Source organism: Halictus rubicundus, unplaced genomic scaffold (assembly GCF_050948215.1).
Source record: "Halictus rubicundus isolate RS-2024b unplaced genomic scaffold, iyHalRubi1_principal scaffold0144, whole genome shotgun sequence".
Taxonomy (NCBI): Eukaryota; Metazoa; Arthropoda; class Insecta; order Hymenoptera; family Halictidae; genus Halictus; species Halictus rubicundus.
In genome coordinates this window covers 357,046-369,576 of record NW_027488685.1, presented here as the reverse complement: position 1 = coordinate 369,576, position 12,531 = coordinate 357,046, and the positions used below count along the sequence as shown (strand labels likewise).

At 44.4% G+C, this 12,531-nt stretch overlaps 1 protein-coding gene across 1 annotated transcript; it reads right to left on the bottom strand.

Annotated features, from left to right (window-relative positions):
- Nucleotides 1-4,678: 4,678 nt before the first annotated feature.
- On the bottom strand, nucleotides 4,679-9,799 carry LOC143363834 (uncharacterized). The gene is made up of 6 exons (XM_076804363.1): nucleotides 9,466-9,799; nucleotides 8,632-8,865; nucleotides 7,235-8,271; nucleotides 6,276-7,186; nucleotides 5,097-5,793; nucleotides 4,679-4,738 (listed from the first exon to the last, which is right to left on the bottom strand). Exons 1-6 carry the CDS (start codon nucleotides 9,797-9,799, stop codon nucleotides 4,679-4,681), a joined length of 3,273 nt encoding a protein of 1,090 aa, XP_076660478.1.
- Nucleotides 9,800-12,531: the final 2,732 nt, after the last annotated feature.

Here is a 12,531-nt window from a genome sequence, read left to right as displayed (position 1 = left end):
CCCCTATCCAATCCTCTATCCGATCCTATCCTCTATCCTATCCTATCCTCTATCCTATCCTATCCTCTATCTTATCCTATCCTCTATCCTATCTGATCATCTATCCTATCCTATCCTCTATCCTATCCTATCCTCTATCATATCCTATCCTCTATCATATCCTATCCTCCATCCTATCCAATCCTCTATCCTATCCTATCCTCTATCCTATCCTATCGTATCCTCTATCCTATCCTATCCTATCCTATCCTCTATCCTATCCTATCCTCTATCCTATCCTATACTCTATCCTATCTTATCCTCTATCTTATCCTATCCTCTATCCTATCCTCTATCCTATCCTATCCTTTATTCTATCCAATCCCCTATCCTATCCTCTATCCGATCCTATCCTCTATCCTATCCTATCCTCTATCCTATCCTATCCTCTATCCTATCCTATCCTCTATCATATCCTATCCTCTATCATATCCTATCCTCTATCCTATCCAATCCTCTATCCTATCCTATCCTCTATCCTGTCCTATCGTAGCCTCTATCGTATCCTATCCTCTATCCTATCCTATCCTTTATTCTATCCAATCCCCTATCCTATCCTCTATCCGATCCTATCCTCTATCCTATCCTATCCTCTATCCTATCCTATCCTCTATCCTATCCTATCCTCTATCTTATCCTATCCTCTATCCTATCCTATCATCTATCCTATCCTATCCTCCATCCTATCCTATCCTCTATCATATCCTATCCTCTATCATATCCTATCCTCTATCCTATCCAATCCTCTATCCTATCCTATCCTCTATCCTATCCTATCGTATCCTCTATCCTATCCTATCCTATCCTCTATCCTATCCTATCCTCTATCCTATCCTATCCTCTATCCTATCCTATCCTCTATCCTATCCTATCCTCTATCCTATCCTATCCTCTATCCTATCCTATCCTCTATCCTATCCTATCCTCTATCCTATCCTATCCTCTATCCTATCCTATCCTCTATCCTATCCTATCCTCTATCCTATCCTATCCTCTATCCTATCCTATACTCTATCCTATCTTATCCTCTATCTTATCCTATCCTCTATCCTATCCTATCCTTTATTCTATCCAATCCCCTATCCTATCCTCTATCCTATCCTATCATCTATCCTATCCTATCCTCTATCCTATCCTATCCTCTATCATATCCTATCCTCTATCATATCCTATCCTCTATCCTATCCAATCCTCTATCCTATCCTATCCTCTATCCTATCCTATCGTATCCTCTATCCTATCCTATCGTATCCTCTATCGTGTCCTATCCTCTATCCTATCCTATCCTCTATCCTATCCAATCCCCTATCCTATCCTCTATCTTATCCTATCCTCTATCCTATCCTATCATCTATCCTATCCTATCCTCTGTCCTATCCTATCCTCTATCATATCCTATCCTCTATCCTATCCTATACTCTATCCTATCTTATCCTCTATCTTATCCTATCCTCTATCCTATCCTCTATCCTATCCTATCCTTTATTCTATCCAATCCCCTATCCTATCCTCTATCCGATCCTATCCTCTATCCTATCCTATCCTCTATCCTATCCTATCCTCTATCTTATCCTATCCTCTATCCTATCTGATCATCTATCCTATCCTATCCTCTATCCTATCCTATCCTCTATCATATCCTATCCTCTATCATATCCTATCCTCCATCCTATCCAATCCTCTATCCTATCCTATCCTCTATCCTATCCTATCGTATCCTCTATCCTATCCTATCCTATCCTATCCTCTATCCTATCCTATCCTCTATCCTATCCTATACTCTATCCTATCTTATCCTCTATCTTATCCTATCCTCTATCCTATCCTCTATCCTATCCTATCCTTTATTCTATCCAATCCCCCATCCTATCCTCTATCCGATCCTATCCTCTATCCTATCCTATCCTCTATCCTATCCTATCCTCTATCCTATCCTATCCTCTATCCTAACCTAACCTATCCTCTATCCTATCCTATCCTCTATCCTATCCTATCGTATCCTCTATCGTATCCTATCCTCTATCCTATCCTATCCTCTATCCTATCCAATCCCCTATCCTATCCTCTATCCTATCCAATCCTCTATCCTATCCTATCCTCTAGCCTATCCTATCGTATCCTCTATCCTATCCTAACCTATCCTCTATCCTATCCTATACTCTATCCTATCCTATCCTCTATCCTATCCTATCCTCTATCCTATCCTATCCTCTATCCTATCCTATCCTAGCCTCTATCCTATCCTATCCTCTATCCGATCCTATCCTCTATCTTATCCTATCCTCTATCCTATCCTATCATCTATCCTATCCTATCCTCTATCCTATCCTATCCTCTATCATATCCTATCCTCTATCCTATCCTATACTCTATCCTATCTTATCCTCTATCTTATCCTATCCTCTATCCTATCCTCTATCCTATCCTATCCTTTATTCTATCCAATCCCCTATCCTATCCTCTATCCTATCCTATCATCTATCCTATCCTATCCTCTATCCTATCCTATCCTCTATCCTATCCTATACTCTATCCTATCTTATCCTCTATCTTATCCTATCCTCTATCCTATCCTCTATCCTATCCTATCCTTTATTCTATCCAATCCCCTATCCAATCCTCTATCCGATCCTATCCTCTATCCTATCCTATCCTCTATCCTATCCTATCCTCTATCTTATCCTATCCTCTATCCTATCTGATCATCTATCCTATCCTATCCTCTATCCTATCCTATCCTCTATCATATCCTATCCTCTATCATATCCTATCCTCCATCCTATCCAATCCTCTATCCTATCCTATCCTCTATCCTATCCTATCGTATCCTCTATCCTATCCTATCCTATCCTATCCTCTATCCTATCCTATCCTCTATCCTATCCTATACTCTATCCTATCTTATCCTCTATCTTATCCTATCCTCTATCCTATCCTCTATCCTATCCTATCCTTTATTCTATCCAATCCCCTATCCTATCCTCTATCCGATCCTATCCTCTATCCTATCCTATCCTCTATCCTATCCTATCCTCTATCCTATCCTATCCTCTATCATATCCTATCCTCTATCATATCCTATCCTCTATCCTATCCAATCCTCTATCCTATCCTATCCTCTATCCTGTCCTATCGTAGCCTCTATCGTATCCTATCCTCTATCCTATCCTATCCTTTATTCTATCCAATCCCCTATCCTATCCTCTATCCGATCCTATCCTCTATCCTATCCTATCCTCTATCCTATCCTATCCTCTATCCTATCCTATCCTCTATCTTATCCTATCCTCTATCCTATCCTATCATCTATCCTATCCTATCCTCCATCCTATCCTATCCTCTATCATATCCTATCCTCTATCATATCCTATCCTCTATCCTATCCAATCCTCTATCCTATCCTATCCTCTATCCTATCCTATCGTATCCTCTATCCTATCCTATCCTATCCTCTATCCTATCCTATCCTCTATCCTATCCTATCCTCTATCCTATCCTATCCTCTATCCTATCCTATCCTCTATCCTATCCTATCCTCTATCCTATCCTATCCTCTATCCTATCCTATCCTCTATCCTATCCTATCCTCTATCCTATCCTATCCTCTATCCTATCCTATCCTCTATCCTATCCTATCCTCTATCCTATCCTATCCTCTATCCTATCCTATCCTCTATCCTATCCTATCCTCTATCCTATCCTATACTCTATCCTATCTTATCCTCTATCTTATCCTATCCTCTATCCTATCCTATCCTTTATTCTATCCAATCCCCTATCCTATCCTCTATCCTATCCTATCCTCTATCCTATCCTATCCTCTATCTTATCCTATCCTCTATCCTATCTGATCATCTATCCTATCCTATCCTCTATCCTATCCTATCCTCTATCATATCCTATCCTCTATCATATCCTATCCTCCATCCTATCCAATCCTCTATCCTATCCTATCCTCTATCCTATCCTATCGTATCCTCTATCCTATCCTATCCTATCCTATCCTCTATCCTATCCTATCCTCTATCCTATCCTATACTCTATCCTATCTTATCCTCTATCTTATCCTATCCTCTATCCTATCCTCTATCCTATCCTATCCTTTATTCTATCCAATCCCCTATCCTATCCTCTATCCGATCCTATCCTCTATCCTATCCTATCCTCTATCCTATCCTATCCTCTATCCTATCCTATCCTCTATCCTATCCTATCGTACCCTCTATCGTATCCTATCCTCTATCCTATCCTATCCTCTATCCTATCCTATCATCTATACTATCCTATTGTAAAGTGATCAAAACAAGAGGGGGGTCGAAAGAAAACTCCTGAGAAACGCAGGAACTCTTTATTTAGTAATTGTTCTATACGGGACTGCTCGGGAATTAGCGCTCAGACCTGACTGCTCGAAATCGTGCATTTTGCCAAATTCAGTCGCTCCCCTCTCCAGGATCCGGTCCCCTCCGAAAAGGGAGGGGCCCTCGTATTTGCTTTGTAAGGCCAACGCTGCTGGTTTATTGCCGGTAGCCTACGCGTCCCGGGAAGACCTTTTCTTCCCGCACACGTTTTGACCTTATTAATCTCAGGAGCCTATCTCCTGAATGGTCTACAACGGCCTCAAGTCGACCCTGTGTCGACACTAGCACGTGTATGGCTTGACGGCCACAAACAACACCTGTTGTTGTTTGCGCACGTTGGGCTATACCATTGAACGTTAGGCACTCACCAAATAGCATAGACGGAAATAATCAATTTGTCTCTCGCCATGCCCGAAACAGCCTTACATATCTTTAAATTCCTTAATATTATAATTCTCGCGATCGCAACAAACATCAACAATCTGAAACTTATCAATTACAATACATATACATTACACATCGGAAAACAAGAAGGATGTAACAGAAACGATACAGTCGCAGGTCGCATACCACCAACTAACCTGTGGTTAACACTCTCCCGCCCGTACAAAATTACTTTCATTTTGTACCATTATTTGCAGCGAGCAATTTGATTAATTTTCGCGCCGGCCGCGTAAACTCCCCCGTTGACGTGCGTACCTTAGCTATTCTAACTTCTCCATCCACGCTTGGATATACGTCTATGACGGTCCCTCGTTTCCATACGTTGCGAGGCGTTTGGTAATCTATGATTATCACCAAGTCACCTACTGCTAACGGTCTTGCAGTACGATTCCACTTGGTTCGCGGAATTAGTGTAGGCAAGTATTCTTTTAACCAACGCTTCCAAAACGCGTCGGCGAACGATTGCGCTATCCTCCATTGGTTTCTAGGACAAATTGCTCTAAATTCATACGCGCCCAATCTTATTTCCCCCGACGATGTACCTATGAGAAAATGATTAGGAGTCAGGGCTTCGTTGTCTCTGGGATCTACAGACACGTGCGTCAGCGGTCGTGAATTTACGGAGTGCTCTATCTCGGCTAGGAGCGTGACTAAAACTTCCTCGCTCGTCGCTTGATCGCGCAACACGGTATCGAGCGCGGTTTTGACCGATCTAATCATTCGCTCCCAAGCCCCACCCATATGTGGTGCATCCGGCGGATTAAACAGCCACTTTATTCGTTTTGACGCAGCGTATTCCTTTTGCTTCTCCGTGTCTATGCCGGCTATCGCGTCTTTCAGTTCCTTGCTCGCTCTTACGAAATTCGTTCCGTTGTCGCTGTAAACCGCCAATGGAGATCCTCTCCGGGCTGCCAACCTTTGTAAGGCCATAACAGCCGAGCTTGCGCTCAAGCTATGAGCCAAATCCAAATGTATGGCTCTTGTCGTCAAACAGGTGAAAAGGACTCCCCAGCGTTTTTCCCGCCGACGTCCAATCTTGACGCATAGCGGCCCGAAATAATCGACGCCGCAATGACTGAATGGCCGCTCTCAATACGCTAATCTACCGGCAGGTAACGTAGCCATCTTCGGATCCTGTGGTTTTCCTCTTCGTATTTTACAAACTAAACATTTGCTTATTAGCGACCGGAGCGTATTTCTGAGCCCGACGATGCAAAATTCTTGGCGGAGTTCATTTATGAAGGCACCCACCGCCATTTCGAACTTTTAGTGAGTTCGCCAATTTCGCCCAAGCGGTGTGCCACGAATATTTGACGTGTACGCGGCTCAGATTTGATCCAGCGAATTACCGTGCTAGAGTCGCTCCAAAATACACGCCGACCAATGTCAATTTCCAACTCTTTTTGTACCGTACTAGCTAGCCGTGACGCTAACAATGCGGCCTGCAATTCCAATCGGGGAATAGAGAGCGGCTTCAACGGCGCTACTCTTGTTTTCGCCATGATAAGCGCGATATGCGCCGGCGCATTCTCGATCTCGAAGCGCAAGTATGCGACTGCCGCATAGGCTTTTAGACTTGCATCACAAAATACGTGTAGGTCCGCCCTGGTATAACATTTTCCGTTCGGGGATACACACCGCGGAACGCGTATTTGCACCGCTTCACGAAGACGTTTTACCCAGGACAGCCACCCTGCGTGTTCCTCCATTCTAATGTGATCGTCCCAACCAAAGCCGCTTCGCCATATTTCCTGCATTAATATTTTAGACATAAGCGTTAAGCGGGAGAGAAAGCCAAGCGGGTCGAACACGGACATTACAACTCGCAGGTACTCGCGCTTCGTTGGTACTTTTTCTTTATTTACGAGGCTTTCCGGAATTTTAACCATTCCAATGTTGAACCCTAGCATGTCGAATCGTGTATCCCAGAATAGGCCTAAAACTCGTTCTCCCTTTTGAATACACAACGGATTCTTGCTAATTTCGGATAAATCCCGAACATTCATCCCTAATAGCGCTCGTTCGTCGTTAGAAACCCATCCGTGCATTTCGAAGTTCGCGTTCGCGTTGATATTCACCACGTCGCGCACGAGACACGCGGCCTCTTGCACGGTCCTTCGGCTGGCTAAGAAGTCGTCCATGTAACTGTTATTTATTATACTTGCTGCCGACCGTGGTTTTCGGCCAGCGAAGCTCCTCGCATTTTCGTCCTTAACAAACATAGCGCTGCAGGGTGATGGCTTCGCGCCGAAAATCAGCGAGGTCATTTCATACACGTCGGGCTCCGCGGCTCTCGATTTTCCACGCCACAAAAACCTCTGCGCTCCGCGATCTTTCTTACGAACCTAAATCCTAAGGAACATATCTTTTATATCCGCTTTTACCGCAACTACCTCTTGTCTAAAACGAATCAATACTCCCGGCAGAGATTGTAATAAATCAGGCCCTGATTCGAGCTGATAATTTAGGCTTATACCCGCCGATTTTGCAGCAGCATCAAACACGAGCCTAACTCGGCCAGGCTTATTTGTATTTCGCACCCCAAAATGCGGCAGATACCAGACACGCTCGTTTGTCGAGTCTCGATCGACCCTTTCCGCGTATCCGTTTTTTATTAAACGATCCATTTCTTGATAATATAGGGACGCGTACTCCGGATCCCGATCCAGCTTTCGTTCCAAGGAGAAAAGTCTTTGCCGTGCGGTTGCGAGACTATCCACTTGCGGCGCCGGCTCTTTTCTCCATAGCAAGCCCACTTCCCACGCGTTATCTACTTTTCGAGCGGTGTTTCTCAAGATTTGGACGGCGTATGTATGCTCATTTTTTGTCTTATTTGTATTGCTCACCCCAAAATTGTCCAATTGAAAATACTGCTTCACGAGTTCATCGAGCCGCTCTTCTTCCTTCTTGACTTGTATCTCGCACGAAGAGATCGATTTCATCTCATTCACGCCCGAGAATGCACTCTCCATTAGTCCCGCCGGCATGGAACCATGTACCGCCCATCCCAACAACGATCGGGAAATTCCTAACATATATCTTTTCAATTCGCGAAATTCGCGGGTCGCTATCATTTGCCACTGCTCTTGCCCTAAGAGTAGCCTCGGTCGCGCGTTGCTGTACGCCTGTACGTTCACGTTCTCCGTGAATTTCACACGCTCCACTATCTCTACCGAAAGTGTTTGCAAGGGAAGGTTCAAATCTGGCACCGAAATTGCATGTTTGATGGCGTACGCGTCAAATGCTCCTTGTATTTCCAATTCGACCTTTTCGCTCGCGACAGTCACGGCTTCTTTGTCGTTTATGCCCTTCAGGGCAAAATTCAATCGCGGTCCGCGCGCGCCTATTTCTCGCGCTAACTTCCGTTCAATCAAGGTTATAGTTGAACCTTCGTCAAGCAAGGCGTAGGTAATTACAGGTTTTTTAGGGCCTGAAACGCGGACGGGAATTATTTTTAGGAGAGTATACCCTTTCCCTTGTCATGCGCCCGGATTAATAATACAGGTCGTCGCTTCTTGTGATCGGTTCGACGCTGGTCCCTGCTTTCGTGTCGCTTGGAAATTGCCGGCCGAAGCCTTTGTTTTATGAAGCAAACTATGGTGAGGTTTATCGCAATGATCGCAATTCGCACCTTTACACTGCGTACTGCCGTGACCGCGGTCCAAACATTTGAAACATAGTTCGTTTTTTCTAACCAACGCCCAGCGTTTTTGTATGGTCTCGCGGGCAAGGTCCCGACACTGCCGAGATTTATGATTTGATCGACTGCAGAAGGCACATCTGTCGGTACGACCCGTCTGATCGCTAGGGCCAGTGTACCCTTTCTCCAGTCGACGCAGACCATGCGTCGTCGTATACGTGGCCGCAGTTCTTAAGCGCGATGGTTTTTTTTTAATTTGCGAATCGCGTACGTAGGACGTAGATGGTATATCCGTATCGAAAATGCTTGTCGCGGCCGCTAACTCAGCTTCTCTGTAAACGAAATCCGCGAGTTTCTCCAGCGTGGTCTTCTCCGCGGCAGCTTCTGCGGCATACCTATTAAACGCATATCTCAACGCAGACGGCAACTTGTTCGCAACAATTTTTATCAATTCCGGGCTATACAAATAACCAATGAGGTTAATAGATTTTAACGCAACAACAGAATTACGCAATTTCGCCGCAAATTGGACTATATTTTGATTTCCAAACTCTAAATTGGGCAATCCGCTTATATCGCTCGCGATCTTTTCTGCTATCGTGTTTTTGTTACCAAATTGCAATTCAAGCGTTTCTATAATGACATTCGCATCGCTAGCCGTGGCCAACAGCGCAGTTACGCTTGCGCGCGCCTCACCCTCGAGCGCATCAAACAGTCGCGCGACGTTTTCCCGTCTAGAATATCCTCCAAGTTCCGCAGACGATAGGTACGCCTCTTTAAAATTTAGCCACTCAATTGGATTGCCCGAAAATTTCGGCAATTTTTTTGCCGTGGTCAATCGATGCAACAACCGCGAATCTCCTTCGGCCATTGATGCTTCCCTAACCGTACGCAACGTATTCACGATTGCCTCCGTCAACCGTTCGGTCGGATTAGCCTCCCATCTAGTGCTTGCCAAGATGGAGGGGCTATTACAAAAATTACGCTCGCGCGTCGGTAAGGGAACCTCTAAGTCGTCTTCTAAGGTGACGTCTTCCCGTCGGGTCTGGGCCGCTGCTCCCGGTCGAGATGCACCGTAGTTCCCGCCTTCCTGACTGTTCCTGCGAGACGATGGACTGCTCTCCTCAGCTCTCGGACGTCGCAGCGATGCGACGCCGTACTCCTGCTCTGCTGGCTGGACATCGGATGAGGCTGGAAGGACGGGTTGCGAGTTCTCCGTCGCTGCCGCTCCCCGACTCGCACCGCAGGATCTTTTTGCATTCGGAGTGCTGTCCTCGGACCGCGCAGCCGGAGTATTCTTCCTTTTCCTCGGCGGCATGGCCTCGAAGTGAACTGCTCTCACTAGTGTAACACTTAACACCCGCGGGCACTTCCACTAATCACAACTACTAGAAACAGCCACGAGCAACAATTACTAGCAACATAAACACTGTTCCCCACGAAACTCTTGATCACGAACTATTTACCGGTCTATAAGTCCCGGGTTTCGGCACCAATTTGTAAAGTGATCAAAACAAGAGGGGGGGTCGAAAGAAAACTCCTGAGAAACGCAGGAACTCTTTATTTAGTAATTGTTCTATACGGGACTGCTCGGGAATAAGCGCTCAGACCTGACTGCTCGAAATCGTGCATTTTGCCAAATTCAGTCGCTCCCCTCTCCAGGATCCGGTCCCCTCCGAAAAGGGAGGGGCCCTCGTATTTGCTTTGTAAGGCCAACGCTGCTGGTTTATTGCCGGTAGCCTACGCGTCCCGGGAAGACCTTTTCTTCCCGCACACGTTTTGACCTTATTAATCTCAGGAGCCTATCTCCTGAATGGTCTACAACGGCCTCAAGTCGACCCTGTGTCGACACTAGCACGTGTATGGCTTGACGGCCACAAACAACACCTGTTGTTGTTTGCGCACGTTGGGCTATACCATTGAACGTTAGGCACTCACCAAATAGCATAGACGGAAATAATCAATTTGTCTCTCGCCATGCCCGAAACAGCCTTACATATCTTTAAATTCCTTAATATTATAATTCTCGCGATCGCAACAAACATCAACAATCTGAAACTTATCAATTACAATACATATACATTACACATCGGAAAACAAGAAGGATGTAACAGAAACGATACAGTCGCAGGTCGCATACCACCAACTAACCTGTGGTTAACACCTATCCTCTATCGTCTCCTATCCTGTATCCGATCCAATCCCCTATCCTCTAACCTATCCTATTCTCTATCCTATCCTATCGTATCCTCTATCGTATCCTATCCTCTATCCTATCCTATCCTCTATCCTATCCTATCCTCTATACTATCCTATCTTCTATCCTATCCTATCCTCTATCCTATCCAATCCTCTATCCTATCCTATCCTCTATCCTATCCTCTCCTCTATCCTATCCTATCCTCTATCCTATCCTATCCTCTATCCTATCCTATCCTCTATCCTATCCTATCCTCTATCCTATCCTATCCTGTATCCTATCCTATCCTCTATCCTATCCTATCCTATCCTCTATCCTATACTATCCTCTGCTCTATCCTATCCTATCCTCTATCCTATCCTATCCTCTATCCTATCCTATCCTCTATCCTATCCTATCCTCTATCCTATCCTATCCTCTACCCTATCCTATCCTCTAACCTATCCTATCCTCTATCCTATCCTATCCTCTATCCTATCCTATCCTCTATCCTATGCTATCCTTTATCCTATCCTATCCTCAATCCTATCCTATCCTCTATAGTATCCTATCCTCTATCCTATCCTATCCTCTATCCTATCCTATCCTCTATCCTATCCTATCCTCTATCCTATCCTATCCTCTATCCTATCCTATCCTCTATCCTATACTATCCTCTATACTATCCTATTCTCTATCCTATCCTATCCTCTATTATATCCTATCCTCTATCCTATACTATCCTCTATACTATCCTATTCTCTATCCTATCCTATCCTCTATCATATCCTATCCTCTATCCTATCCTATCCTCTATCCTATCCTATCCTCTACCCTATCCTATCCTCTACCCTATCCTATCCTCTATCCTATCCTATCCTCTATCCTATCCTCTACCTTATCCTATCATACCCTCTATCCTATCCTATACTCTATCCTATCCTATCCTCTATGCTATCCTATCCTCTATACTATCCTAACCTCTATCCTATCCTATCCTCTATCCTATCCTATCTTCTATGCTATCCTATCCTCTATCCTATCCTATCCTCTATCCTATCCTATCCTCTAACCTCTCCTATCCTCTATCCTATCCTATCCTCTATCCTAACCTATCCTCTATCCTATCCTACCCTCTATCCTATACTATCCTCTATCCTATCCTATCCTCTATCCTATCCTATCCTCTATCCTATCCTATTCTCTATCTTATCCTATCCTCTATCATATCCTATCCTCTATCCTATCCTATCCTCTAGCCTATCCTATCCTCTACCCTATCCTATCCTCTATCCTATCCTATCCTCTATTCTATCCTATCCTCTATCCAATCTTATCCTCTATCCTATCCTATCCTCTATCCTATCCTATCCTCTATCCTATACTATCCTCTATACTATCCTATTCTCTATCCTATCCTATCCTCAATTATATCCTATCCTCTATCCTATACTATCCTCTATACTATCCTATTCTCTATCCTATCCTATCCTCTATCATATCCTATCCTCTATCCTATCCTATCCTCTATCCTATCCTATCCTCTACCCTATCCTATCCTCTATCCTATCCTATCCTCTATCCTATCCTCTATCTTATCCTATCATACCCTCTATCCTATCCTATCCTGTATCCTATCCTATCCTCTATGCTATCCTATCCTCTATACTATCCTAACCTCTATCCTATCCTATCCTCTATCCTATCCTATCCTCTATCCTATCCTATTCTCTATCCTATCCTATCCTCTATCCTATCCTATCCTCTATCCTATCCTATCCTCTATCCTATCCTATCCTCTAACCTCTCCTATCCTCTATCCTATCCTCTATCTTATCCTATCATACCCTCTATCCTATCCTATCCTCTAT

Bases quoted from the DNA above. Each gene is read 5' to 3' on its own strand.
- LOC143363834 (XM_076804363.1), bottom strand. From the start codon at position 9,799: ATGCCGCCGAGGAAAAGGAAGAATACTCCGGCTGCGCGGTCCGAGGAC. The intron at 8,272-8,631 runs GTACCGACAGAT...TCCGCGTTTCAG, and splicing joins CCCTAGCGATCAGACGGGTC to GCCCTAAAAAACCTGTAATT. The intron at 5,794-6,275 runs GTTAGCGTCACG...TTTGGCTCATAG, and splicing joins TTGGAATTGCAGGCCGCATT to CTTGAGCGCAAGCTCGGCTG.